The sequence below is a fragment of the Lithobates pipiens genome, unplaced genomic scaffold (genome assembly GCF_037356315.1).
Source record: "Lithobates pipiens isolate NorthernLeopardFrog02 unplaced genomic scaffold, aLitPip1_a1.2 Scaffold_13, whole genome shotgun sequence".
NCBI lineage: Eukaryota > Metazoa > Chordata > Amphibia > Anura > Ranidae > Lithobates > Lithobates pipiens.
This window is the reverse complement of record NW_027507718.1, coordinates 307,974,025-308,001,193: the sequence shown is the minus strand read 5'-3', so window position 1 is coordinate 308,001,193 and position 27,169 is coordinate 307,974,025. Positions and strand designations below refer to the sequence as shown.

General features: G+C 42.3%; 1 protein-coding gene across 1 annotated transcript in view; it reads right to left on the bottom strand.

Moving 5' to 3' along the window:
• Nucleotides 1-13,910: 13,910 nt before the first annotated feature.
• The window catches only part of ABHD18 (abhydrolase domain containing 18), a 54,672-nt gene continuing 41,413 nt past the window's right edge, over nucleotides 13,911-27,169 (bottom strand). The window contains exons 11-13 of the mRNA XM_077476889.1: nucleotides 25,878-26,211; nucleotides 19,573-19,735; nucleotides 13,911-14,583 (exon numbers count right to left, since the gene is read on the bottom strand). Of these exons, the coding sequence (XP_077333015.1) occupies nucleotides 14,532-14,583; nucleotides 19,573-19,735; nucleotides 25,878-26,211 (549 nt within the window). The 3' untranslated portion in view covers nucleotides 13,911-14,531. The remainder of the gene's footprint in view (nucleotides 14,584-19,572; nucleotides 19,736-25,877; nucleotides 26,212-27,169) is intronic.

Here is a 27,169-nt window from a genome sequence, read left to right as displayed (position 1 = left end):
CTTTCCAAAAAGGGGTCATTTGGGGGGTATTTGTACTTTTCTGGCATGTTAGGGTCTCAAGAATTCAAATAGGCCGTCAGTACTTCAGGTGTGATCAATTTTCAGATATTGGCACCATAGCTTGTGGACTCTATAACTTTCACAAAGACCAAATAATATCCACCAATTTGTACTTATTTTTACCAAAGATATGTAGTAGTATAAATTTTGGCCAAAATTTATGAAGAAAAAATTACAGAAACGAAGAAAAATTCATTTTTTTACTGAATTTTCTGTATTTTTTCTTTTATAGCACAAAAAATAAAAAACCCAGCGGTGATTAAATACCACCAAAAGAAAGCTCCATTTGTTTGAAAAAAAGGACAAAAATTTCATATAGGTCCAGTGTTGCATGACTGAGTAATTGTCATTCAAAATGTGAGAGCACCGAAAGCTGAAAATTGGTCTGGTTATTAAGGGTGTTTAAGTGCCCAGTGGTCAAGTGGCTAAACTTGTGCTCTTTTTTTATTACAATTAACTGTACTCCTGGTTATTCCCACCACACAATCCACCTCTTTATTTACGTGAGCTGCAGGGTGGGAATGAACCAGTTTGCAGTTCACTGGCGTTAAAAAAAAAAAAAAAAAAAAAGAGAGCAAGTTTGAACGTTGACTAGAGATAAGTTCAGAAGACGCCCAAGCTTATCTCTACTTATTAGGGAGACTGAGGAAGTGCTTCTTCATGCCTGCGGTAGACTGATGACATCACCTGAAACTAGGCAAAGTCACTGGACCAGAGCTCACAAACTGCTTTTTTGATAAAAGTAAGAGTTCTTTTAAAAAATTATACTGTTGTATATTGTGATATTGTAGAACCCTGGGGTTTAGTCAGGGAACTCTTCACAAATTTACTTGCCAAGAGTAGTCATCTTGGTCGATTAATAGCGATCTATTGATTTCTCCCTTGGTCTCCCTTGGCCTTGTTGCACTTTTCTCTTCTACCACTGGGTGGCCGGGAACTTGGTGATACTAGATATGAGGAGGGAAACCCAGGGTCAGGTTATGGGTATATGGGGCATCCTAGCCAATGGGCAGGGGTTTTCTTGAATCCCTTGACCTGCTGGGAGAACCTATATATTTGGGTGAGGTCAGGTGATCGCTGTTCTGTACCACCTGGACAGCTGTCTGGGTGGGCATGTGTCGTACGCTCCGGGCTGCTGGGCCAGAGATTGGGCCTATACTGGGGCTATCTGGCTGCCAGGCTGTGTAAGGGTCTATCCAGAAGTTAGAGGGCAGCACAGGGTTGGGACTGCGGCTTGCAGTGATGGTTCTGTTGGCTGGAGAACCTGTCAGTGGTCGGAGGTAGAAGGGAAGCTGTCACCACAAAGAAACCAGCAACATTTACCAGAGACCACAGTGAGTAACTGAAGAAAGTACCGGAACCTATTCTCCCCAAATGGGCGAGAGAATGGGGACGCTTCAGGCAGTGATCAAGTCAGGGACCCAACTAGCGGAGGTAACGCTTGCAGAGCAGCCTTGTGAGCTAAGCCAGGGACTGAGCCAGTTAGCAGGGGTGAAGCTTGAGAAGTATCTGGAGTGCCAAGCTAGGGACCCAGCAGGGAAACGTGGGCAATGCTTGAGGGAGATACCACTGCCAACCTTGGAAGAGCTCAAGGGATTCAGAGTCAGAGAATCAGAGGGTCTAGTGAGAGACAGGGAGCTTAGTGTTGAAAAAACTACAAGAGGCAGTTGTAGTGGAGCTGCTATTGTATGCAGGCCTGCATGTGGCTAGAGGTGGGGGGGGGGGGGCACTGGAGACACTCGGAGACCGCTCGGATGCACTCGGCTACCATGCACAGTTGCACTCGATTTTGCAGTCTCTAGTTTTAGTAAATCAACCCATGTGTGCCATGGCAATATGTCACTCAGGTACCAAGTATTACATTGTGACAACAAGGTATTACAGTATTTCATTGGATCCAGTGGGATACTGGGTAGAGGGGCATTACTACTAAGGGAGCTATCACGTGTTACTTTGCTTTTTTTAAACATATTACATTTTTCCTTTTAGTATTAAAAAAAATTAGTGCACGTCTTTTTTGTTAATGCACAAATAAACATCAAAACTTTTGGTTTTCATGGCTGTCAAGCTGGGACCTTGGGGAAGCACACAGCAAGTCAAGGGGGGGGGGGTGTTCCTGCAACATTTCCACCAGGTCTTTGATCTCATGGCACCTGGATGTTACTTGTCAAGATATGCTTCTAAGTGAAGTTTTAATACTGTGATTACCAATGGAGCAATGCTGTCAAATCAAGGTAATGGAGACATGCAATGACAAAAATACAGGGGCTTTTGCTTTGTTTTTGTTAACTTCCTTCTGAAAATGACAGTTCCCTCAAGGTTTTGCCAACCTAAAGGGTTTCAGTACTGCTCAAGTCACTGATGTGGAACTAGTACAGAGATAAGGAAAGTCAGAGAAAACCTAGTCCTTATTTGCATACTTGTTTCAGATCATTGACTTAAAAGCACTGATGCAGCAGCAGGGTGCATGTGATAGCCAACTAGCATTTTCTGGAGCTGAATTTAGCAATCTGTCACAAGGCTAAATGCTGGTCTCAGAAGCCTCTGATACAGCAGCCTTTTGCAGACTATATCAGCCTCTCAATAAGGTTTCATGTACACTTGGGTGTGATGTACCACGGCCATGGGAAATAATTTAATCTGCACAAAGCAAAATACAGTGGAAGAATGATGTTTCAATGTATCTATAAATGAAGCTGAAAATACTGCTTAAAGGCTTTACGTACATAAGAAAACACTGCTCCCGAGTCTCAGAGTGAACCTGACTGTCACTGACACAGCAAGGACGGAAGTCTTGAGCACATGCAGTATGGTTAAAGAGTGTGTGTGTGTGTGTGTGTGTGTGTGTGTGTGTGTGTGTGTGTGTTTTCGCAATCAAAAGGTTTTTATTTAATAAAAATGCAGTAACAATGAAAACACAAGACAAACCAGCGGTATGCATATACAGTGGCGGCTGGTGAAGTTTTAAGATGGGGGGCGCTAGACCACGCCCACCCTTTTGACCCATCCCATTATAGAATCCACCAACTCCGTCCCCTGTAGTACATCATATACAAGGCTCTACAGTATACACAGGGCCCTATACTTCATATACCAGGCTCTACGTTATAGACAGGGCTCTGTACATCATATACCAGGCTCTACATTATACACAGGGCCCTATACTTCATATACCAGGCTCTACATTATAGACAGGGCTCTGTACATCATATACCAGGCTCTACATTATAGACAGGGCTCTGTACATCATATACCAGGCTCTACATTATACACCAGGTTCTAATGACACATCAATATGTCTGACAGCCCAGCCACACTCCTCGTTCACCAGAGAAAAAAAAACAGGAAACACAAAAAAGGTGCTCGGGAAACAGCAATAGGCAGAGGTCACCGCAGACAATGAAGTACAAGAAAGCCTAATAAAATAAAACAAATACAGTCATCACATTTAGTGACTGCAATAATGCAATATCTTACATGTTTTCCTTTGGTGGTGGGATCAGAGGGATGGTGATGATCAGAGACAGAAGGATGGAGGTGGGGTGGGGAGTTGGATCAGTGGTGGGTGGGATGGGATCAGGGACAGAGGGATGGATCAGGGACAGAGGGGTGGATCAGGGACAGAGGGGTGGATCAGGGACAGAGAGATGGTGGGTGGGATGGACCAGGGACAGAGAGATGGTAGGTGTGATGGATCAGGGACAGAAGGACGGTGGGATGGATCAGGGACAGAGAGATGGTGGGTGGGATGGATCAGGGACAGAGAGATGGTGGGTGGGATGGATCAGGGACAGAGAGATGGTAGGTGGGATGGATCAGGGACAGAAGGACGGTGGGATGGATCAGGGACAGAGAGATGGTGGGTGGGATGGATCAGGGACAGAGGGATGGTGGGTGGGTGGGATGGATCAGGGACAGAGAGCTGGTGGGTGGGATGAATCAGGGACAGAGGGATGGTGGGTGGGATGGATCAGGGATCAGGGACAGAGAGATGGTGGTTGGGATGAATCAGGGACAGAGGGATGGGTGGGTGGGATGGATCAGGGACAGAGGGATGGTGGGTGGGATGGATCAGGGATCAGGGACAGAGAGATGGTGGTTGGGATGAATCAGGGACAGAGGGATGGTGGGTGGGATGGATCAGGGATCAGGGACAGAGAGCTGGTGGGTGGGATGAATCAGGGACAGAGGGATGGTGGGTGGGATGGATCAGGGATCAGGGACAGAGAGATGGTGGTTGGGATGAATCAGGGACAGAGGGATGGGTGGGTGGGATGGATCAGGGACAGAGGGATGGTGGGTGGGATGGATCAGGGATCAGGGACAGAGAGATGGTGGTTGGGATGAATCAGGGACAGAGGGATGGTGGGTGGGATGGATCAGGGATCAGGGACAGAGAGATGGTGGTTGGGATGAATCAGGGACAGAGGGATGGGTGGGTGGGGGGAGGCTTCATATGGGCTGTGTGTTTCACAAGAGCCTCCACTGCTCAGTTTCCCAGGTTTGTGAATGGTTTACTTTAATTACAAGAACTTTTGTCACTTACACAAGACAGATCACAAAATATGTCACGCATGCAGAATGTACTGCAAATACATCTAGTTTACTTAGTGGTAAAGCATATGCCATATACAGCTAGCTTGCTACAACATAGCATGCTCACGGTTTGAGAGCTTAACGGTAAGACGAACATCCAGTCTTCCTTGATCTGAGCTGTCACAGGCAGTTTGAAGAAAAAAAAAAGAAAAATTGCCATGGCACTTCAGAGAGGAGGAGAATTCTAACAAGAAGATTTGTTACTTAAAAGGCATCTGCTGATCGTCAGTGCTGCCCGTGTAAAGCCTCCCCCTCCATCCATCCTGTAGCTCTGCCCCCCTCCTGTGGATTTCCAGCAATTCTAACCTTGTTGTTTCATAGTGCAGCAGGCCAGCAGCAGTTCACATTCCTCTGCTCCTCCGCTCCGCGCGCTGATCCGACAGGGGAAGACCGGAAGTGACGGCTAACTAGTCTGTCACTCAAACCCATAGCATTGTAAACCTATGGGCGCCAGGCGGATGCAGATCGGCATTTGTACTAGCGCCACAAGGCGGGTTAAAACCCCGCAAATGAAGCGCCGCGTCTGCAATCTTGTGATTGCGTTGACGTGGCGTCTTCACATAGTGCACTGTGTCCAGCGCTGCACTGTATCCGGCGCTCGTACACAGTGCACTTAAGGACTTTTTTTCATTTTTTTTTTTTTAAAGGGCCATTTCCAAAAAAAAAAAATATTTTTTTTTTCATTTTTTTTTTTTTTTTTTGTGACTGCCTGGAGGGGGGGCGGCGCCCGGGCGCCCCCTATGGACGGGCCGCCACTGTGCATATACATGGCATAGAACATGGTATGAAAATGAAGTTATTACAGCTTATTCAGTGAGATGTTGCAATACGATCTTTAAGGGGTAGTAGACAGGGGGTGGGGGTGATAGGTGCGGGGTTAAGGTATAGAGGGTGGAGAGAGGGAAAGAAAAAAAAAAAAAAAAAGGGGGGGGGGAGGAGGGGGTTACTGAAAGAGGTACATGAAGGGGTAGTACGATATATAAAAGCAATCGTTTTCATATCAACAATAGTACACTAGGCATCGGAATAGAGATCTAGTTTGGACTCGAAGGAGTCCGTGCTCGTGTTGAGCACCCCACAGCTATACTAGGTCTATATAGAACAAAGGTTCTCAGGAGATGGTTACACAATGTAATACATCACTTTATAACTGAAAAGACAGATATTCCCTCGAGAGCTTGAATAGCAACCAGGGTTGCCAAGTTTCATGAAAATAGTTACAGTTTTCCTTTTTCATGGCTACCACTTCTTCCATTTTATACATATAGTGGACTCTGTCCAGCCAATCCCTGACCACCGGAACATGTTTGGATTTCCAATGTAGTGGAATTAAACTCTTAGCTGCTGTCAGTAAATGCCGTGATAACGCCTTCTTGTATTTGCCTATAGAGAGTGAGTTCATGTGTAGCAAACAAGCAGCCGCATCAAATTTGATCTTGGAATTCGTAATATGTTTAATCCAGTAAATAATTTTGTTCCAGTAGTCTTGGATCGGGGGACACCCCCACCACACGTGCATAAATGTGCCCACCTCTTTTTCACAGCGCCAGCATAGATCAGAGGATGTTTGTAACCATTATTAGTTTTGACCGGTGTTATATACCACTGCGTGAGTATTTTGTAAGATATTTCTTGATACCTTGAACTAAGGGAGCACTTGTGTGTTAAGATACATGCTTTTTCCCATTGGGCGTCGCTGATCTGGATGCCTAGGTCCATTTCCCATTTTTCTTTATGTTTGTAGTGACTATTCGGTGGGGGGGAGGCTAGCCACTAATACGCTGTGGACGTGGTTCCAAAAATTTGAGTGCCCTTATAGCAAATGTCCTCAAGCGGGGTCAGCCTTTGAAAAAATGACAGCTTGTGTTTATTGTTAAGTAAAAAGTTTTGTATCTGAAGGTAGAACCGTGGGTTCGGGGTAGCACTGCCTAGTTCTGTTTTTAGTGTGTTCAGTGATTTTACCCTAGGTCCCTGTATACAATGCATAGCTAAGAAGCTGGAGTTCGGGCCAGGGGTTGGTAGTATCCTCTGATTAAGACCCGGTAAGAAGTCAGGATTATTTGTCAGCGAAGTCAGTGGGCCTGGTACGGTGGCAAGCCCATACCGGGAGACAGTTTTATGCCATATTTGTAGAGTATTGGCCACCAGTGGGTGCGTGATTCGTTTGGTGTTTTTGGAGTGTGTGGACCAAGGGTAATATAGTAACTGTGGTTCGCCGTGTTGATATTCCAAGTGTATCCAATCTTTTGTGTTGGCATGGCAGTGCCAGTCAATCAGTCTGGCAATATTCGTGGCGTAGTAATATTTTTTGTAATCGGGTAGACCTAATCCTCCTTTGTGTTTGGGCCATGTTAGAAGTTGGAAGTTTATTCTGGGATTCCTATTAGCCCACAGGAATTTTCTTTGCATTGCTAATAATTTGGAAAAGAAGGAGTTAGGTATTGGGATGGGCAATGCACTAAAAAAGTATAGCAGTCTCGGGAGTATCGTCATTTTTAATATAGCGGCTCTTCCAAACCAAGAGAATCCTTTTGAAGTCCAGTTCTGGAGATCTTTATGTATTGATCTCAACAGAGGGGTAAAGTTAGCTGAGAAGAGGGATTCTATATTGGGCGTTAATTTTATACCTAAATATTTAAGCGTATCCTGTTCCCATTTGAATTTGTAGTTCCCTACAATTGTGCTGAGCTTTTCAGTAGGGAGGTTTAGGTTAAGTGCTTCGGATTTGGTTTGATTCACTTTAAAATTAGATATATGGCCAAAAATAGAGAAGATTTTCATAAGGTTGGGCAGTGACAAGTGTGGCTGGGTAATAAAAAACAATAGGTCATCCGCGTAGGCGGCCAGTTTGTAATCTCTCTTGTGCAGGGTAAAGCCTTTGATATCAGGGGACAGGTTTATAGTTCTTATGAGCGGCTCTAGCGTCAGGATAAAGAGTAGTGGTGACAGGGGGCAGCCTTGTCTAGTACCGTTGCGGATACGTATCGGGTCTGACATTGTGTTATTTACTTTTATTTTGGCCTGAGGGTTACGGTAAAGGGCTTTTATCCAATTTAGCATGTTACCTTCAAGACCAATATGTGTACATGTAGCGAACATATAGTCCCAAGAGACCCTATCGAAGGCCTTCTCGGCATCCGTAGAAACCAGAAGGCCCTCTAGTTTGGAATTGCGTGCATAGTGAATTAGGTTAAGAGATTTAATAATGTTATCCCTAGCCTCCCTGCCGGGCATGAAGCCGACTTGCTCAGGTCCTATGATTTTCAGGAGTAAGGGTATTAGTCTGTTGGCCAGGATTTTCGCTAACAATTTGATGTCAATGTTTAATAGGGATATAGGCCGAAAATTCGCACAGTCTGTGTGGTCTTTCTCTGGTTTAGGTATAATCGCTATGTGTGCGGACAGAAGGGTGTTAGAGTCATGTTCGTTTTTGGCTAGGTGATTAAAGGCTCTAAGTAGGGGCTCGGTCAAAAGTTGTGTAAAGGTTTTGTAATATTGTGTCGTGAAGCCGTCTGGGCCGGGGCTTTTGCCCGTTTTTAACTGTTTGATCGCGTCCGTTATTTCGGTCGTGGTAATTGGTTCACTCAAAATTTCTTTGTCTGAGGTTTGTAGTGAGGGTAATTTGCTATCCGACAGGAAGTGTGCAATAGCGTCTGCTCTTGGCTGCGATATGTGTATCGGTTTGTGCTGAGGGGGTAAGTTGTAAAGTTTCGTGTAGAAATCATGGAAGAGCATTGCTATCTTTCCTGGGTTGTGCTCCAGGGTGCCTCCTTTGTTCCTTATTGCATGTATGTGAGTCTGTGTCTTTGCATCCCTTAGGGCTCTAGCTAATTGTTTCCCACTCTTATCGCCAAACTCGTAAAATATACCTTTATGGAAGAAAAGAGATTTCTGGGATTGAAAATGTAGTATTTTCAACAGGGATTGCCTGTGTTGAGTTAGATCTTCCGCAGCTTTAGCCGTAAGGGATTGTTTATGTAGTGTCTCTAGTCTGGCAATTTTAAGGGACAGGTCCTCTATTTCTTTGTTTCTTTCTTTTTTCTTGCGTGCTCCCCATTTTATAAGGTCTCCCCTTATCACGCTCTTATGGGCTTCCCAATTAGTGAGAGGGTTGGTGTCAGAGTCCTTGTTGTTTGTGAAGTAGTTAGTAATGGAGTTGTGTATGTCTTCTGTTATCGTCTTGTCAGTGAGAAGTGCAGCGTTAAGTCTCCAGTTGAAGGGTGTCTTTTGGGGTCGGTCAAGTTTTAAGGTGATTGCCGTGGGGGCATGGTCCGAGACAGTAATGATTCCTATATCAGCTGTGGTTAAGTTAATCAGGTCTCTTTGGGAGATAAAAATCAGGTCAATCCTTGAGTATCTTTGGTGCGGCGATGAGAAATATGTGAAATCTCTCCCGGTGGGGTGCATAAACCGCCATGAGTCAACTAGTGTTAGGGATTGCAATAGGATTTTGATTCTCTTCAATATTTTATAGGATATGTGAGAGTACCCTGTCGAAGTGTCTTGTAGCGGTGATAGTGGTATATTGAAATCGCCCCCTAATATTATGCATCCGGTGGCGAACCATTTAAGTTCAGTTATGATATTGTTGCAAAAAGTGATATGTGCTTTGTTCGGAAAATAGACATTCGCAAAGGTGATTGGGTTGCCTTCCCATGTGCCCTTGAGGAAGAGGTAGCGGCCTTCCGGGTCCGCAAGTTGGTCAGATAATTGAAATGGGGAGTTTTTATTAACTAGAATAGACACCCCTTTGGTCTTAGCTAATGGGTTTGTGGCATGGTAGGCACGTGAGAAGGTATTGTCAGTAAGTCTGGGTATGTTTTGGCCTTTAAAATGAGTTTCCTGTAAGAAAACTATAGCAGGATTCGATTTTTTAAGCTCTCTGAGTATTTTAGTTCGTTTTTCTGGCGTGTTGAGTCCGTTTATGTTGTGCGATACTATTACTGGGGATTTTCCAAATGAGGAGTATGCCATTATAGTTGTAGTTTAGTGGGGGGGGGTGGAGGGTGAGTGAGGGGAGGGAATATAAAAATTTATAGGAAGAGAGAAAAAAAGGAAAAAGAAAAAAAAAAAGGGGGGGGGGTTAGTGTGGCCGAGAGGGGTGGGTATCTGTGGTAAGAAAAAATTTATCAGGGGGGACAGGTAGCGGGAAAGGTAGCGATCGGGCTTACCTAGGAATGGTGGGGTGGGGGTAGATTGGGGGGCGAGAGGTAGCCCTCTACGAGTCTCCGCTCAGAAGCACTATCAAGTGGTTCTGAGTCACTCACACGGTGTGGGTAGGTGCACACCGAAAACGACTCTGGGGTGTTGGTGGGAGGTACGCCCGTGAGCGTGTATAGAGAGAATTGATTTATAAATATGTCTCTGGGGGATGGTCTGCCAAGGGGATCTATATGAAGGTTTGGGTAGGAATTAATAGAAATCTGTAGCCTTGTTGTATGCATTCGTCCATCGATATGCCTGGGATTAGCAATTGGGGTTGTCGGGGGTGCCAGTTGCAGCTAGTAAATTGCAATACCGAAAAACTTATAAACCTTAGGATATTATGTATTCTGCAATAGTATGGTCACATAGCTCTGAGGGCCCTTACTCTGCGTAAGAAAAAAGAGAGAACTGAACTAGGTTCTTCGTCAACATAATAAACACTCACATTTCTTGTCTGTGGGATAACCACCATCAAATTCTATTACATAGTGAAAACCTGAATAGAAGCCTAGGTTAGTTTGAGAGAAGGGGATATCTAGAAATGTACAAAAGGCAAAAAATGCGGTAAGGCATCTTATACTTAAATCATAACATCTTAACCTTATTCGCGAAAATACAATCTGCAAGTACAATTTTAGTAAGGCAGAGGGGCATAAAGTATGTATCACATATCTCGGCCCATCTGATCGTCACTTCGGTAGTACTGCATCAGTGTAGTGTAGGTAACTTTAGAGTTGGAGACCTTCATATCCATGCTACTGCAGAGTCATGGCAGCGTGTAGGTCAAAGGTCCAGATGCACAGATTACCTTATCTATTGCTTACCAATAGGTCTCAGTCCTGGAAGTCATAAGCTTGTCCCGCACTGGAGGGGAAAGAGATCATGTAAAGAAACCGACGGCACCTGGTAGCTGCGCAGTGAAAAGCGCCTGCTGGGTAAGCCACCAACTGTTACTGCAAATAACGGTCCGTTGGTGTGACGATCTGGATTGTAGTGCCAAATTCAAAAATAAGGAACAGTGTGTGGGAGTTCTTCTCATCAAAGTACTAATAAAGAGGTTGTCTACACGCAGACCAGTTTAAATGCAAAAAAAATCAACTTTACCGGTGTAGCTCACTCTCCGACATCACACGTGGAGAATAGCTCAACTTCAGCCAGTAGCAATTTAGCTATTGGTGCGTCTGTACATATAACCACGCGTGGGAGCTCTCGTGAAAGGAGATGGTTGGGCATTCCAAACTGTGTTAATCGGGTTAACGTAACCAACTTTGACGCCCTGATCTCCCTTTAATGGTGTGAAGTCTGAGGTATGGAGCCGTTGAGCATGTAAACAACCCATGTTCAGGACTTCAATTAACACGGGTGATTCAATCTATGGTTAGCTTGATGACTTTGTGGCCTAAGTTAAACAGTGTTGCTGTCTTTTGCAGTATGGCGACCAGTTAAGGTTAAAAGGGGATTTACTGCAACCCTTGCACAACAATCACATTCTGGGGCCCTTGGTGGAGGGTGAGGAGTAGCTACGCCTGGAGGAGCTTCCTCTATTTCTCCCAAGATGATAGGGAGATTTTGCTGGAGAAGGATCTGATGTGGGAGTCACATTATTGATGAGGGGCGGTAGTCTGTACTCGGAGTACCAGTCAGGTAGGTCCATTGGGGCGATATGTAGGTTTTCAAAAAATTTAGGCAGTTCTTCCGGAACTCTGAGTAAATGTTGTTTGCCATTAAAGGTGGCTTGGAGAGCAAAGGGGAATTTCCACCTGTAAGCAATCCTTTTTTCTTGAAGAGCTGCCAGTAATGGTCTCAGAGCTCTTCTATTTCTCAGAGTAATTGGTGATAAGTCCTGGAAGATCTGGACAGCTTCATCATTAAAAAGCACTTGGTCATTTGTCCTGGCTTTCTGCAGAATCTCCTCTTTCAGGGGGAAGTTTGGCAGGCAGCATATAATGTCTCTGGGGGGATTGTTATCTTGTGCTCTGGGCCGCAGAGCTCTGTGAGCCCTATCATATTCTATGGGTGAGTCGGCAGGCCTGCCCAGGAGGCCATTGAAGATGGAGGATAAAGCAGGTTTAATCTGCTCAGGGGTGATGGTCTCAGGGACTCCTCTCACTCTAAGGTTGTGTCTCCTTCCCCTGTTGTCAAGGTCTTCGATCTGTCTGTTCATTTCCAGCATCTGTGAGGTGTGCTGTTCTGATATATCATCCAGCCTCACTAGAGCTCTGTCTCTCCTCCTTCCTGCTCTCTCTGTCACTGCTATTTGCTCTGTGAGCCTGAGCAACTCAGTTTTTATGTCAGTTATGGCTGCAGAGAAAGAGCTTTTAATGTCTGCTGCTATTTCGGTCATGGTAGCATATGTCAGAGGTGGGTCAGAAGCGGTATTACCTCTGCTGGAGTCTTCCGACGCTGGTAGGGATATTTCATCATCCTCCCTGTCTTCTCTCCCAGCCGCTCTGTATGTCGGCGCTATCTTGGATCCGCTGTGTTCGCCGCTGTAGCGGTATTTGTTGAGGCTGTGCGCTGACTGTTTGCTCTTGGGGGTTCCAGATGACCTCAGGGAATGATTGTGGGGTCCCTTCTTATTGTGGTTGGGCATATTCATCCCGTTGTAAGGCTGTTTTCAGCGATCGATCCCCTGGCACACCGGAGCTCTCCTATTCAGCGTCCATCCACGCTGCGCGCCAAGCCACGCCCCCATGTATTATATATACAGATACACACAAATATAAATAAAGATTATAAATACCTTTTTTTTTTCCTTTTTTATAAGTGATCAAATACCCTCTGTTCTCAAGTGCATAAAGGAGCTTATAGAGAGGAGGCTGAAGAAACAGAAGCACACTGAACCTCTCAGGGAATGGCTAGATGGGCATAGAAGTGTAATCATTGGAGGAAATAAAACTGACCATGCTGTGCTCTCATGCCTAGCGCAGCCAGTTTTTAATAGGAAAGCAGAGGGACTGGCAGAAACACCATGGATTTCCCACAAAAGAAGCAATTACTTTGATGCAGTTGCTCAGCTTAAACATATATTGCAATATATGCAAACTAAATATACATGTTTTTCATTGCATAGTTTGCTGCGAAGGGTATAGCAGTGTGCACAGGGTCCATCCAGAATTGGTAGTTTAACACCCGATAGTTCAAATACATGTACAAGCTATTGGGATTTGCGCACAGGTATATCTTTTCTCTTTTGTAAAGCAAGTCAGATCTAAACCTAGTTGCTCTCCCCCACCTTGGGTCTTTATGCCCCATGTTGGCATCGTGTCCACCATAGCATTTGCAGTGGCACGGCAGTGTAGGACTGGCCGGAAGAGGGGTTACTTTGATGCAGTTGGTCAGCTTAAACATGAATTACAATATATGTGAATTAAATATACCTATTTTTCATTGCATAGTTTGCTGGGAAGAGTGTAGTGGCAATACAAAGAGAACAGGATACTTTTCATACAAGTATATGGTACAGCCAGCATATATCAAATATGAATATGAAATGTTGGTTTAACAAATTCTTTAATACTTCTAGCACAGGTTTCTGAATCAGGTGTTCAATTTTGTGACAGATATTCTTTTTTAAAAAAAAGGAAAAAACTGATGCGTTAATAAAAGGACTGGTAGGCACTGGAGAAAGCAATTACGCTTGGTAGGCAGCCAGGCCAATAATGAGCACGTGATGGTTGGACACCATAAAAGTTGACACCAGCCAGAGCATGAAACAACTAAGGCTTGGTTCACACTGTTGCGACGGCCCTGTGACTTCGATCCGACTTGGATGCTATTTAGGAGCCTGTACAAGGGCCGAAGTTGCACTTGTCAGACCAAAGTAGTACAGAAACCTTTTCTAAAGTTGGAGCGACTTGTGTGTTATCATTTATGATGGCTCTCATAAGAAAACACTGAGTTTGACAGGTCATGCGACTTGAGGCCTCATAAGTTGGACACCATGTTGCAGCAGTGTGAACCGAGCCTTAAAGAAGCAGCACAAGATCAGGAAATTGTGGAATTAGCTGGTCCTTAGAATCGCCTAAAATCAGACACAACTCAATGGATAGCAATCACACAGTCTAACTTTATAAAAGATATATTACCAGACATACACATTTATTATTCATCAAAATTAGGTACTCCATTATTCAGTAAACAAAGGCGTGTTAACATGATATTGGTATGAAGTATCCTCCTGACAAGCAAATAATTTACATTCAATTAATTTACAGTACAAAACTGTTACATTTGATCTTATATCATTTTAAATCATTAAACACTGAAAGTTGTTAAAAAATAGGTAGAAAATGCTAAAAATTATTAAAGTACAAATCTTCAAAGCATTTCACGTCTTCAAACATAATATTTTCAAGGAGAAAAAAAAAAAAAAGTTCTAAATCGTAATTTGAAAACTCTTTCCCATCAAGAAACTAATCACTTCCTCAAATAAGGAAAAAAATTACTGTCAGTAGAAAAATTTCCACATGTCCCTCAATATGCATAAAGAGCATTGCAGAGGCCGCTACTCTGCGTTTTCCTCTGTAATGGTAAGATAAGCAGCACCATACTGGAGACTGTGGGGATACTTTCCCTTCAGCTCTGGAAATGTGCTTAGTACAATTAGTAAAGCAATCTCTTAAGGACGGAATGAACGTGAACACACCAAAGAAAGTCCACACACATATTCACATAGGATACTTCAGAAGAAACCGATTAAAGGCATCATAGATGGCTTGCCTAGAAAGAAAAGAGAATGAACATGAACTATAGCCACAACAGATAAAAGTATCTACAGCAAAAAAATAAACTAGTTATGCATAGAACATCGGCTGGTTAAAAGCACTGTCAGGTATTTTTCTTTTGCTATCTGTGACTTTCTAGAGATTCCCCATTCCCTCCTGTCCCATAGACACAACATTCTGCCAAGGTTTCTAAACTGAGGTCCCTCCTCTAGGCAGACATATCCAGCAAATGATGCTGAAACACTGGATACATATACACATTGAAAGTCTAAGCATACATACAGTACATGAATAGACACAGCCATTACTTATAATTTCTCTACATATGGCCTTGTGCTGCTCCCAAATAATTTCCAAAGCCCATGGCCCGGGAGCTGGTAATGGTGAATTAGGCATTGTTTCCACTATTGCGTCCCCAAAGTCGCGCAATTTTTTGCCACGACTTGAAGCAATGCCTGTGTATTGTTGAGGTCTGTGGACCTCGAGTCGCATCAAAGTGGGACCAAACTAGTGAAGGGACTACTTTGAAGTCGCTGCATCTTGAAGTCGCACAGATATGAATGGTACTCATTGGAAATCATGGGGTATGAAAAGTTGCACTAGTGGAAACCTAGCCTTACCATAGAGCAGCCTTTCTCAAAGGAACCCTTGAAAAACATTCTGACCTCAGGGAACCCTTGCTAATAATTGTTATTTTCAAGCTAATAATTGCTATATTTAAAGCTCATGGTACAGTGGGGGAAATTATTAATTGATCTCCTGCAGATTTTTTTAAGTTTGCCCACTTACAAAGAAATGAAGGGCCTATAACTGTTATCATAGGTGTATTTAAAAAGGGACAAAATATCAACCAAAAATCCAGAAAAAACACATGATACAAATGTTATAAATGGAGTTGCAGTTTAGTGAGTAAAATAAGTATTTTATACCCTACCAAACAACAATAATTCTGGCCCCCACATACTGGCTACAATATGTGTTCATGTGGTACACAGATTAGTCCTGTCAATTTAAGAAGGTTCTCCTGACAACAACTCATTGTGTGTATAAAAGACACCTGTCCACAGAATCTTTCTTCCATTCAAACCTCACCATCATGGGTAAGATCAAAGAGCTGTCAAAGAACGTCAGGGAAAAGATCGTAGACCTGCACAAGGCTAGAATGGGCTACAAGACCATCAGCAAGAAGCTTGGTGAGAAGGAGACAACTTTTGCAGCAATTATTCGCAAAATAACCATCAGTAGCCCTCGGTCTAGTGCACCATGCAAGATTTTGCCTCATGGGGTAAGTGAGGGATCAGCCCAGAACTACACCAGAGGAGATTGTGAATGATCTCAAGGCAGTTGGGACCACAGTCACCAAACAAATCATTAGTAACACAATATATGGACTGAAATCCTGCGGCGAACTCAAGGTCCCCCTCTTTAAAAAGGCACATGTACAGGCCCATCTGAAGTTTGCCAATGAACATCTAAATGATTCAGAGAAGGATTGGGAGAAAGTGCTGTGGTCAGATGAGACCAAAATTGAGCTCTCTGGCATTTACTCGACTGGCTGTTTGGTGGAAGAAAAATGCTGACTATGAACCTAAGAACAGCATCCCTACAGTCAAGCACAGAGGTTCATTATGCTTTGGGGCCATTTCCCTGCTAAAGTTACAGGTTGACTTTGTCGCATTGCGGGGCCAATAGATAGGGCCATGTATTGTAAAATCTTGGATGAGAACCTTCTTCCCTCAGCCAGAACACTGAAGATGGGTCGTTGATATGTCTTCCAACATGACAATGACCCAAAACATACCACCAGGGCAATAAAGGAGTGGCTAAAGAAGAAGCAAATTAAGGTCATGACATTGCCTAGCCAGTCTCCAGACCTTAATCCTTAAGAAAATGTATTGAAGGAGCTGAAACTCCGAGTTGCCAAGCAACAGCCAAGACACCTTTAGGAGAATATCTGTAAAGAAGAGTGGACCAAAATCCCTCCTGAGATGTGTGCAAACCTGGTAACCATCTACAAACAATGTCTTACATCTGTGCTTGCTAACAAGGGTTTCTCCACCAAGTACTAAGTTATATTTTGTTTGGGGATCAAATACTTATTTTACTCACTGAACTGCAACTCAATTTATTAACATTTATATCGTGTTTTTCTGGATGTTTGGTTGATAATCTGTCTCTGGAGCGGTCAGCCAAGTCTGAGAGCTAGCAGCATATTTTTGCTAGCTAACACATGTGCAATGAAGGACAACATTCCCTTTGGCACAGAGACCCATTTGTAGGAATATTATTAAAATATTGTGTAAATCAAGTGGTTAAAGAGCATCAACCAAACTGCTATTCCAAATTGCTTTTGGCATGGGGGAGTTGGGAGAGAGTCAAAAGTCACTACACTTGAGCTGTGCAAGGCCACTGAAATTACACAGTTCATATCTGTGTGTCTGAAAGTACGCTGACTATATTACTGAGAAATTTCTTTAACCACTACAATACAGGGCACTTTCACCCCCTTCCTTCCCAGCCCAATTTTCAGCTTTCATCGCTCTAGCGCTTTCAATAACAATTGCGCGGTCATGCTACACTGTACCCAAATGAAATGGTTATCATTTTGTTTGCATAAATAGAGCTTTATTTTGGTGTTATTTATTCACGACTCCGTTTTTTATTTTTTGCGATATAAGCGCAAAAAAAGCGGAAATTTGGAAAAAAAACAATATTTTCTTTTTTCTATTTGAAAAGAAATCCAATAAAATCAAATTTTGTCATAAATTTAAGCCAAAATGTATTCTGCTACATGTTTTTGGTAAAAAAAATTCCGTTAAGTGTATAATAATTGGTTTGTGTGATCAGGGACATATGTACGCAAATGATCATGTACATATGTGTGCAGGTGATCACGTACATATGTGTGCAGATAATCATTGGGACATGTGATTTTAGTGGGACATATGTGGGGGACATGTTTTTATTATTGGGGACATGTGTTTTTATTATTTTGGGACATGTATGTTTTGGGGACATATGTGGGGACTGTGTTTGTACTGTGTGGTGTGTTGACACTAGACTGATGATCAGTGAGTAAAAAGCTGTAAACAACAGCTCATACTCACTGATCAGCCGGCTGCAGCGTTCTGCTCTCCTCTCCTCAGCGATGACTTCCGTGTGAGGAGAGGAGAGCCGATTGCCTAGCAACCGGCTGTTTGTTTACATCACATGACGGCCGTGATTGGACACGGCCGTCATGTGATCAGAAGGGCCAATCACAGAGCCCTCCTGCCGATCTGAGATGTGCCGTGTCCGTGTGACACGAGCACATCGGGATCACGCCGCTGCGCGGGCACGCGCGCGCGCGCGATCCCGCTACTTCTGAAGGACGTTCCTGAACGGCCTATCAGGAGTAGACGGCTCCCACCCGGCCGTATATATGCATTGGCCGGGTGGGAAGTGGTTAAGGATCAGCAAACAAAAAATTTTCATGTGTCTATTAATAATTCCATGGTTACTAATGTCATAACTCTTCTTGCTTACAGCTGAATAATAAACCAGTAAGCTAACACACAAATTAAACGAATATAATAAAACCATGAAATATGTAAGTTAAACTATACTGTATAGGTTAAGGTGGTTGTAAAGAATGAAGGTTTCTTACCTTCATGCATTCAATACATGAAGGTGAAAAAACCTTCAGTGTGTAGCCTCTACCGCAGCCTCCCCTTTACTTACCGGAGCTTGAGCATGATGCAGCGATGTGCACAAGAGCAATGACTCTCCAAGGTGTCGTCCTCCTTATAGGCTGAGACACAGGGAACGGGGGGGGGGGACTGAGCTAACATAACGTTTAACTCCCATAGACACAAACTTGGAAGCAAGCATGAACGAGTGGGTGAGGGGCCAGAAGTGGCAGTAGGGTACCAGGGAAGAGGAGGATCGGGACTAGTCTGTTCAAAACCATTGCAAAGAGCAGGTAAGTAGAACACGTTTGTTATTTTAATTAAAAGAACAGAAGCTTAAGAACCACTTTAAGATGAACTCTTCAGTTCATTGTAATATAAGTTCATCCTTCTTGGTCAGCGTAGGCAGGCTACACCTTAATAAAAACGACTTGCCTACTCCTAGTGACCAATTCCTTGCAAACGGGACTGTGGATATATTTCCCTTAATCAGCGCTTGCAGCTGCTGATTGGTGTATTCTGGCAGTGGAAGAGTCCTGCTGCCAGAATACTATAGCACAGCTGGGTGGCTGATCAAAAAACAAAAAAGGAATAATCCATCTATTGCCAGCTTTAGTGTGGCTTTAAACCTGTTGATCCTTCCCCACAATTTGACAACTACCCTTCAGAATCTGATGCTCCAACTTGATAGCAGTGTTAATTTTGGCAGCAAATTTTGATTTAGTTTTAGTCTTAGTCTTTTGGCTAAAATGGCATTTTAGTCTTCTGCAATTGTTTTAGTTTTATTCGTATTTAAACGACTAAATCTCCAGTAAATTTTAGTCAACTTAAATGTCCTACATTTTAGTTGACTAAAATCTCCAGTACATTTTAGTTGTCTAAAATCTAATGGGTGTAGTTAAATTGCAATGCATTATTTAAGCATTTCTCTATGATTTCCAAACTCATTTTATACTGCTGGAGTAAAAAATCCAGTATGTTATCATTTATGGTATTATGGTTTGAACATGCACTATAGAGAAGTGTTTATTTTGATGTCAAATTTCAAATTAGTTTTGTTCATACTCTTGACTAAAATGCCATTTTAGTTTTAGTTCCTATTTTAGTAGACTAAAATAGTATTTATTTAGTCTACGAAAAATGTTTTAGTCTACAAAATTAACACTGCTTGATGGACAGTTTTCCCCCTTGTCATTAAAAAGACGAAAGGAAAAATAGTAAATTGCTCATAAGCCACTATAGTGCATTGGCCAAGTTGCATGAGATAAAAACATTAGGAAACCAAAAAAGATGTTCACCATGTTCAACATGAATACCTGAAAAGCCCTTGTTTGAAGAGGTAGGCACTGACATGGCCGCCTTCTATATATCGAACCTCACAACCAGGCCAGATTTCTTGAAGGCTGCGTACACCAACCCTTGGGATATATGCATCTTCCTTGGCTTGCACAACTATAATTAAACTGGGGTCCACCGGAACTAAGTAAGGCAAAATAATGTATTATTTTTTACCAGAATCTCAGGATTAAAGCACATGAAAAAGTAAACAAACAACAAACAAAACAAAATTAAAAAAAAACACGATTTACCCATTTTAGATTAAAGCTGCAAACAGCTAAATACAAAATTGGAATACACTTGCTGGCTCCTGGCTTGGTGATTACATCACAGGTACCTTTTAAAGGTAATGTTTGGGTCTGGAAAAACACTTGGTGCAAAGCTTATTTATATCCTTTCTGGCTAATAGGGAACATGTTTAAATGAAAGTTCTTGTGCCTGGAGTTTAGCTTTAAGAAGCAGCTGCCAACTTATGACTTCATCACAAGTACAGCATTGAAGCCAAGCATGACTGTTTACTTTGTACTTGGCCTCCCTCAACTAGTTAGTATTCTATCATACAGGAGAGTATAGTAATCTCACAGGAAGACAAATTTGCACACTTGAACTAGTTGCATTTGATGATTTTTTTCTGTATGGATTTTTAAAGTACAACTCCACCCTAACACTAATATCCCTGCATCTACAGACACTCACGATCTAACACTAACCTATCTAGCCCTGTAAAGAAGAAATCGATACATGTAAGGGATGTCAAAATCAGGTGCCCCATAAAAAGGATTTTAGTTCGGTCATGGACAGAGTAAAACTCGTAGCATTTCTATTACATCAACAGTAGATGGCAGCATAGAGTGAAAAGCCTGAGTGACATAGAGCACATTCTAATGAAACCACTGCTAATAGCAGGGGAACCAAAAAAACTGACCTTTGTTTCTGGTCGGAACGAAATAGCAGTTGCTACCCAGTCTACCAGTCTGAAGGTCATGCGTTTGTGTCATTGCAGGTAAGAAGGAGCATATTTAAGGCTATAAACAGGGTGAAATTGGTTTAATTCACAACCCTGTGATCAGTAAAAGCTGCTGTCGCTGTTGTATGATTAAAAACATATCAGCACATGTGCAATTGTTTATTAGTTTCTATGAGGAGGTTATTCCTTTATATATGAGAATGTTATTATAATAGATGTGTATTATTTTTATGTAGGAACAGAAAAGCAGTTGCTACCCGTTCCATCAGTCTGAAGGTCATGTGTTTGGGTCATTGTAGAAACTTTTCAATAAAAACACTTCTGGCTTCACTCGGCCCGCTCCCTTGGCACATTGGAATTATTGACCATACTTTCAGCATATGCGCAACAAAATTGGCACCAACGTGGGACCTGGTGAAGAAAACGCAAAACGGTCATGGAAGTGGAAAAGAGCAGTTACACTGTCCATGGCGAAGCTGAGAGAAGATTAAGGTATTAAACGTTTCTGCATGGGAATCATACACAGATGGAGATAGAAAAGTTGCAAGATGAAATCAGTGGGCACCTGATTTACCTGACAGTCGGTGATCTCATTGAGACATGCCAATTTATTAAGGCCTCCGAAGCAAGTATAAAGTGACTGATGTGCTCCAGTCCAACAAAAGTGCAAAAGTGCTTCAGAGTTTTCAAGGTGTACCACAACAGCCCCTCCTGTGTCCCCACTCATCGGATAGAATGGACCCCCAGCTTCTCAGTCTAGGGGTCACTTCAGGCTTAATAGTGGTGGCCAGTAATGGCAGCTTGACACATCTGATCACGTAAACCTCCCTTATTAAGGATACTCAGCCAGGATGAAAGGTACTCAAATTGAAAGGAAGGGACTGATAGTGAAGTACCACTTTGGTAAAGGATTTATTGCACATAAAAATGAATACTTACAAGAAGCAAGATAAAACCAGGCATAAAAAACATGGGATCTGTGAGTACAAAAATACCATTCCTGGCGTGCATTCCACGATACCGGAAGTGACATCAATAGGAACCAGAAATTACATCTACGCCTTTCACCCTCCCACAGGGCATCATCAAAAACTCTGGAGAGCACTTTTGTTGGATTGGAGCACATCAGTCAATTTATATGGACTTTTACCTTTCTAATGAATTGTTTTCATTTTCACTAATGTTGTGTTTGCTAGCTCTGTAATTCATATTTTTATTATATTTGGTCAAGTGATTAGCACATTGTGTACAGCAGCTGCACTTGATATTTAATTTTCACTTTATTTCATGTTTTGATATATTTTCTTACACTATCATTTGCTACACCATCAGCGTGAGTTTGTATATTTAGAATATATTTGTATATTACATATTAGGTGAGGTTGAAAAAAGACACAAGTCCAACCTATGTGTGTGATTATATGTCAGTATTACATTGCATATCCCTGTATGTTGCGGTTGTTCAGGTGCTTATCTAATAGTTTCTTGAAACTATCAATGCACCTCGCTGAGACCACCACCTGTGGAAGGGAATTCCACATCCTTGCCACTCTTACAGTAAAGGATCCTCTACATAGCTTAAGGTTAAACCTCTTTTCTTCGAATTTTAATAAGTTGCCATGAGTCTTGTTAAACTCCCTTTTGCAAAAAAGTTTTATCCCTATTGTGGGGTCACCAGTATGGTATTTGTATGATGAAATCACATCCCCTCTCAAGCGTCTCTTCTCCGGAGAGAATAAGTTCAGTACTCGCAACCTTTTCTTCAGAACTAATATCCTCCAGACCCTTTATTAGCTTTGTTACCCTTCTTTGTACTCGCTCCATTTCCAGTACATCCTTCCTGAGGACTGGTGCCCAGAACTGGACAGCATATTCCAGGTGCGGCCAGACGAGTCTTGTAGAGCGGGAGAATTATTGTTTTATCTCTGGAGTTGATCCCCTTTTTTAATGCATGCCAATATTCTGTTTGCTTTGTTAGCAGCAGCTTGGCATTGCATGCCATTACTATCATCTACTAGGACCCTCAGGTCCTTTTCCATCCTAGATTCCCCCCAGAGGTTCTCCCCCTAGTGTTTAGATTGCATTCATATTTTTGCCACCCAAATGCATTATTTTATATTTTTCTACATTGAACCTCATTTGCCATGTAGTTTGTTCAGATATTTTTGCAAGGTTTCCACAGCCAGCTGAGAAGTTATTGCCCTGCTTAGCTTAGCATTGTCCAAAAGTACAGAGATTGAACTGTTTACCCTATCCTCCAGGTCGTTTATGAACAAATTAAATAGGATTGGTCCCAGCACAGAACCCTGGGGGATCCCATTACCCACCCCTGACCATTCCGAGTACTCCCCATTTATCACCACCCTCTGAACTCACCCTTGTAGCCAGTTTTCAATCCATGTACTCACCCTTATGGTCCATGCCAATGGACCTTATTTTGTACAGTAAGCGTTTATGGGGAACTGTGTCAAATGCTTTCACAAAATCCAGATACACCACATCTACGGGCCTTCATTTATCTAGCTGGCAACTCACCTCCTCATAGAAGGTTAGTAGATTGGTCTGGCAAGAACGATTCTTCATGAATCCATGCTGATTACTGCTAATGATACTGTTCTCATTACTAAAATCTTGTATATATTCTCTTATCAGCCCCTCAAGAGTTTACGTACTATTGATGTTAGGCTAACTGGTCTGCAATTCCCAGGGATGTATTTTGGGCCCTTTTTAAATATTGGTGCTACATTGGCTTTTCTCCAATCAGCTGGTACCATTTCAGTCAGTAGACTGTCAGTAAAAATTAGGGACAATGGTCTGGCAATTACTTGACTGAGTTCTCTATGTACCCTCGGGTGTAAGCTATCTGGCCCGGGTGATTAAAGTTTCCCAAGTCTAAATTTGTCCTCTGTTAGCCATGGAGGTGCTTCCTGTGATGTGTCATGAGGATAAACACTGCAGTTTTGACTTAGTTTTGAGTTACTGAAGCCCCCCCGATCCCCTCGTGAAAACTGAGGAGAAGAATAAATTCAATAACTTTGCCATCTTCCCATCCTTTGTAACCCGATGCCCTTCCTCATCCTTTATGGGGCCAATATGGTACGAACCAGCATGGCTTCACTTCCTGATTCCATTAAAGATGATGGCGGTGGCAGCAGCCGAGAGCCAACAGGAAGATCGACTTCAGCTGCCAACATCGTGGGCTTCCTAGACAGATAAGTGCCCATATATACAAAGTCAGCAGCTGCAGTATTTCTAGCTGCTGGCTTTTAATTTTATATATATATATATATATATATATATATATATATATATATATATATATATATTTTTTTTTTTTTTTTTTTTTTTTGGCGGACCTCCGCTTTAACCTTGGCTCCCTGTCATTATTGTGAGATGGGGAAAGGAATGGTTCTTATACTAAAATCTGCATATGTCGTGGACAACATAAAATTAAAAAAAAAAAGTAAAATAAAGTAAAACTCATGGCATTTCTATTAAATCACCAGTAGATGGCAGCATAGAGTGAAAAGCCTGAATGACAGAGCACATTCTAATGAAACCATTGCTAATAGCAGGGGGAACCAAAAAGACTGACCTCTGTTTCTGGTGGGAACGGAATAGCAGTTGCTACCCGGTCTATCAGTCTGAAGGTCATGTGTTTGTGTCAGTGCAGAAACTTTTCAATAAAAACACTTCTGGTTTCACCCGGCCCATATACATTGGATGTATTGACCATACTTTCAGCATATGTGCAACATATACTTACCTTTTTTGAGGCTGATCCGATCCGGTCTCCAGCAGCGGAAGCTCTGCAGAGGACACAGCTGACTGAATGGGGAGTGACGTCACCCATAGAGTTACTATGGGGCTTCCGTTGTCGGCTGCCCTCTCTGCACCTGCCTCCACAGCGAAGTCACAGCTGACAGCTTAGTGTGTGATCGGGTCGCATCGGCTTCAGAAAAAGTATACGGATTTCTTCTTTACAGGGTTAGATAGGTTAGTGTTAGATCATGGATGTCTGTAGGTGCAGGGATTTTAGTGTTAGCGTGGACTTCTACAGACATCCGTTTTGAATTTACAATTAAACTCCAGGTAGATATAGGGATTAAAGTAAAACATTGGACTTAAAAAGACCATTGCTAAACCTTATTCTGTTGCAGTGCTTGTGCAGAGAAAAGGAGAGCCTGTTGTAAACCCTTTACTGCCCCTGCTATCATGTTGCCCCTCTATGTGAAATTTTATGTGATCGCTGTCAATCATGTATCAAAAATTCTTCTAGCCCATGTATCACTGGTAGTTGAAGCCTTCAGCGTACAGGGTCCAGGTCCCTGGGGTGTTTTTCAAATCCTAAATACAAGCCCAGGCACTTGGAGTAACTGGGTAGGGTAGGAGCCAGTTTATGAACCTGAAATTACCCCAGAGGTCTGTTTACCATTAGGCACCTTGTGGATAGCTAGAATGATATTCTCCAACACACAGATAACTTATGTTCAGTAGTGCCAAAGAAGAAAAATATTAGTTTGACCTTTTGTTGTATTCTTTCCTTCAACTCATAAGTACCAACTGACTCCACAGCAAAAATATAACTTATAAGCATAAATGTGAAAAATATTATTTATTTTATGTTTGTGAGTATTTTCATGGTGGTGTTTTAATATATTTATTTTACGTAGTGCTATAAATTAGCCAGTTGGGTAAAAGTCAAAGGGTCAAAGTTCCTTTAACGTTTATTAAAAAAAATAAAAAAAATGAACTACGCATGCATGTTAACGGTAAGCTAATTGACCATGCTGTTGCATGTATGTCTGTGGTAAATGAAAATGACCCTAATGCCATGTACACACGACCGTTTTTTCCGTCAGAATAAACTCTGGCGGTTTTTCCAATGGAGTTCCACTGAAACGGTCTTGCCTACACATGATCACACCAAAGTCTGATCGTCTAGAATGCGGTGACGTACAACACGTACAACGGGACTAGAAAAAGGACGTTCAATAACCAGTAGCCCATAGCTGCACATGCGTCCTTTTTGGTCCGTCTAAACAGCATACAGATAAATGGTTTTCCCGATAGGAATTGATTCCGTCGGAAAGATTTAAAACATGTTCTATTTCTAGGTCCTTCAGAATAAAAAAAAAAAAAAAAAAAGGCAGATAAGGCATACACACGATCGGAATAACGAATGAAAAGAAAGCTGACTTTTTCTGCCGGAAAGTTCAACCATGTGTACATGGCATTAGTTACATTTGGGTCCAGGAAAGGACAGGGAAGGAAAGTGAGAATTTTCAGGACAACGTAAGAGGGCTCAGTAAATACCTGAGAAGTTTCCTACATGTGTGCACTCATCCATGACGCCCTTCATAAATAACCAGGACTCCCTTTGCAGAGCTTCATTCTTCTTTGTGTCTTCTCTCTTTTGGGGATTGCTGACTCCAGCAGTAATTGCTTGTCTAATATATGACAATTTAGAGTGACCTTGGAACATAAAGCTATTGTTGCCGCTACTTGCTGTTTGAATAGAATCAGGAGATAATGGCTTCCGGGTGCGGTTCAGGTGGAAAAGGCTGGCAGCTAGTTTTAAATGGGTCAGACTGTCAACACTTTTTGGGGAGTTTTTCACAAAGTCTTGCCCCATTTTGAATGAATCTGCCTAAAATGAAGAAGTAATTGTAAGAACCAAAGGAACATACATAATATAGATAACAAATTGAACTAGTTAAAAATATTGGGCATACAAAGTATACATAAAAAATATATATATGTATATATGAGACAAAGATAAATAATTTTAGAACTTTTTGCACATTTAATGTGACCTATAAACTATACAACTCAATTGAACAACAAACTGAAATCAGTTTTTTTTGGAAATAAAGGTAATGTGCTTGCATAAATGTGCACACCCTATTATAACTGGGGATGTAACTGTGTTCAGAATTAAGCAATCACGTTCAAACTCATGTTAAATAGGAGTCAGTACACACCTGCCATCATTTAAAGTGCCTCTGATTAACCCCAAATAAAGTTCAGCTGTTCTAGTAGGTCTTTCCTGACATTTTCTTAGTTGCATCCTGCAACAAAAGCCATGGTCTGCAGAGAGCTTCCATAGCATCAGAGTGATCAAGTATCAGTCAGGAGAAGAGTACAAAAGAATTTCCAAAGCATTAGATAGACCACCATGGAACACAGTGAAGACCGTCGTCATCAAGTGGAGAAAATATGGCACAACAGTGATATTACCAGGAACTGGATGGCCCTCCAAAAATGATGAAAAGACGAGAAGAAGGTCAGAAAGGGTGACAAGTACTGGCTGTGTGATACATGTGACAATAATCTCCCATATTCTTCATATGTCTGGGCTATGGGGTAGAGAGGAAAGATGGAAGCCTCTTTCTTAGGAAGACAAACATCTAAGCCCAGCTACATTTTGCAAAAACACATCTGAAGTCTCCAAAAAGCATGTGGGAAAATGTTTTATGGTCTGCTAAAACAAAGGTTGAACTTTTTGGCCATAATTCCAAAAGATGTTTGGCGCGAAAACAACACTGCACATCACCAAAAGAACATCATACCCACAGTGAAGCAAGGTGGTGGCAGCATCATGCTTT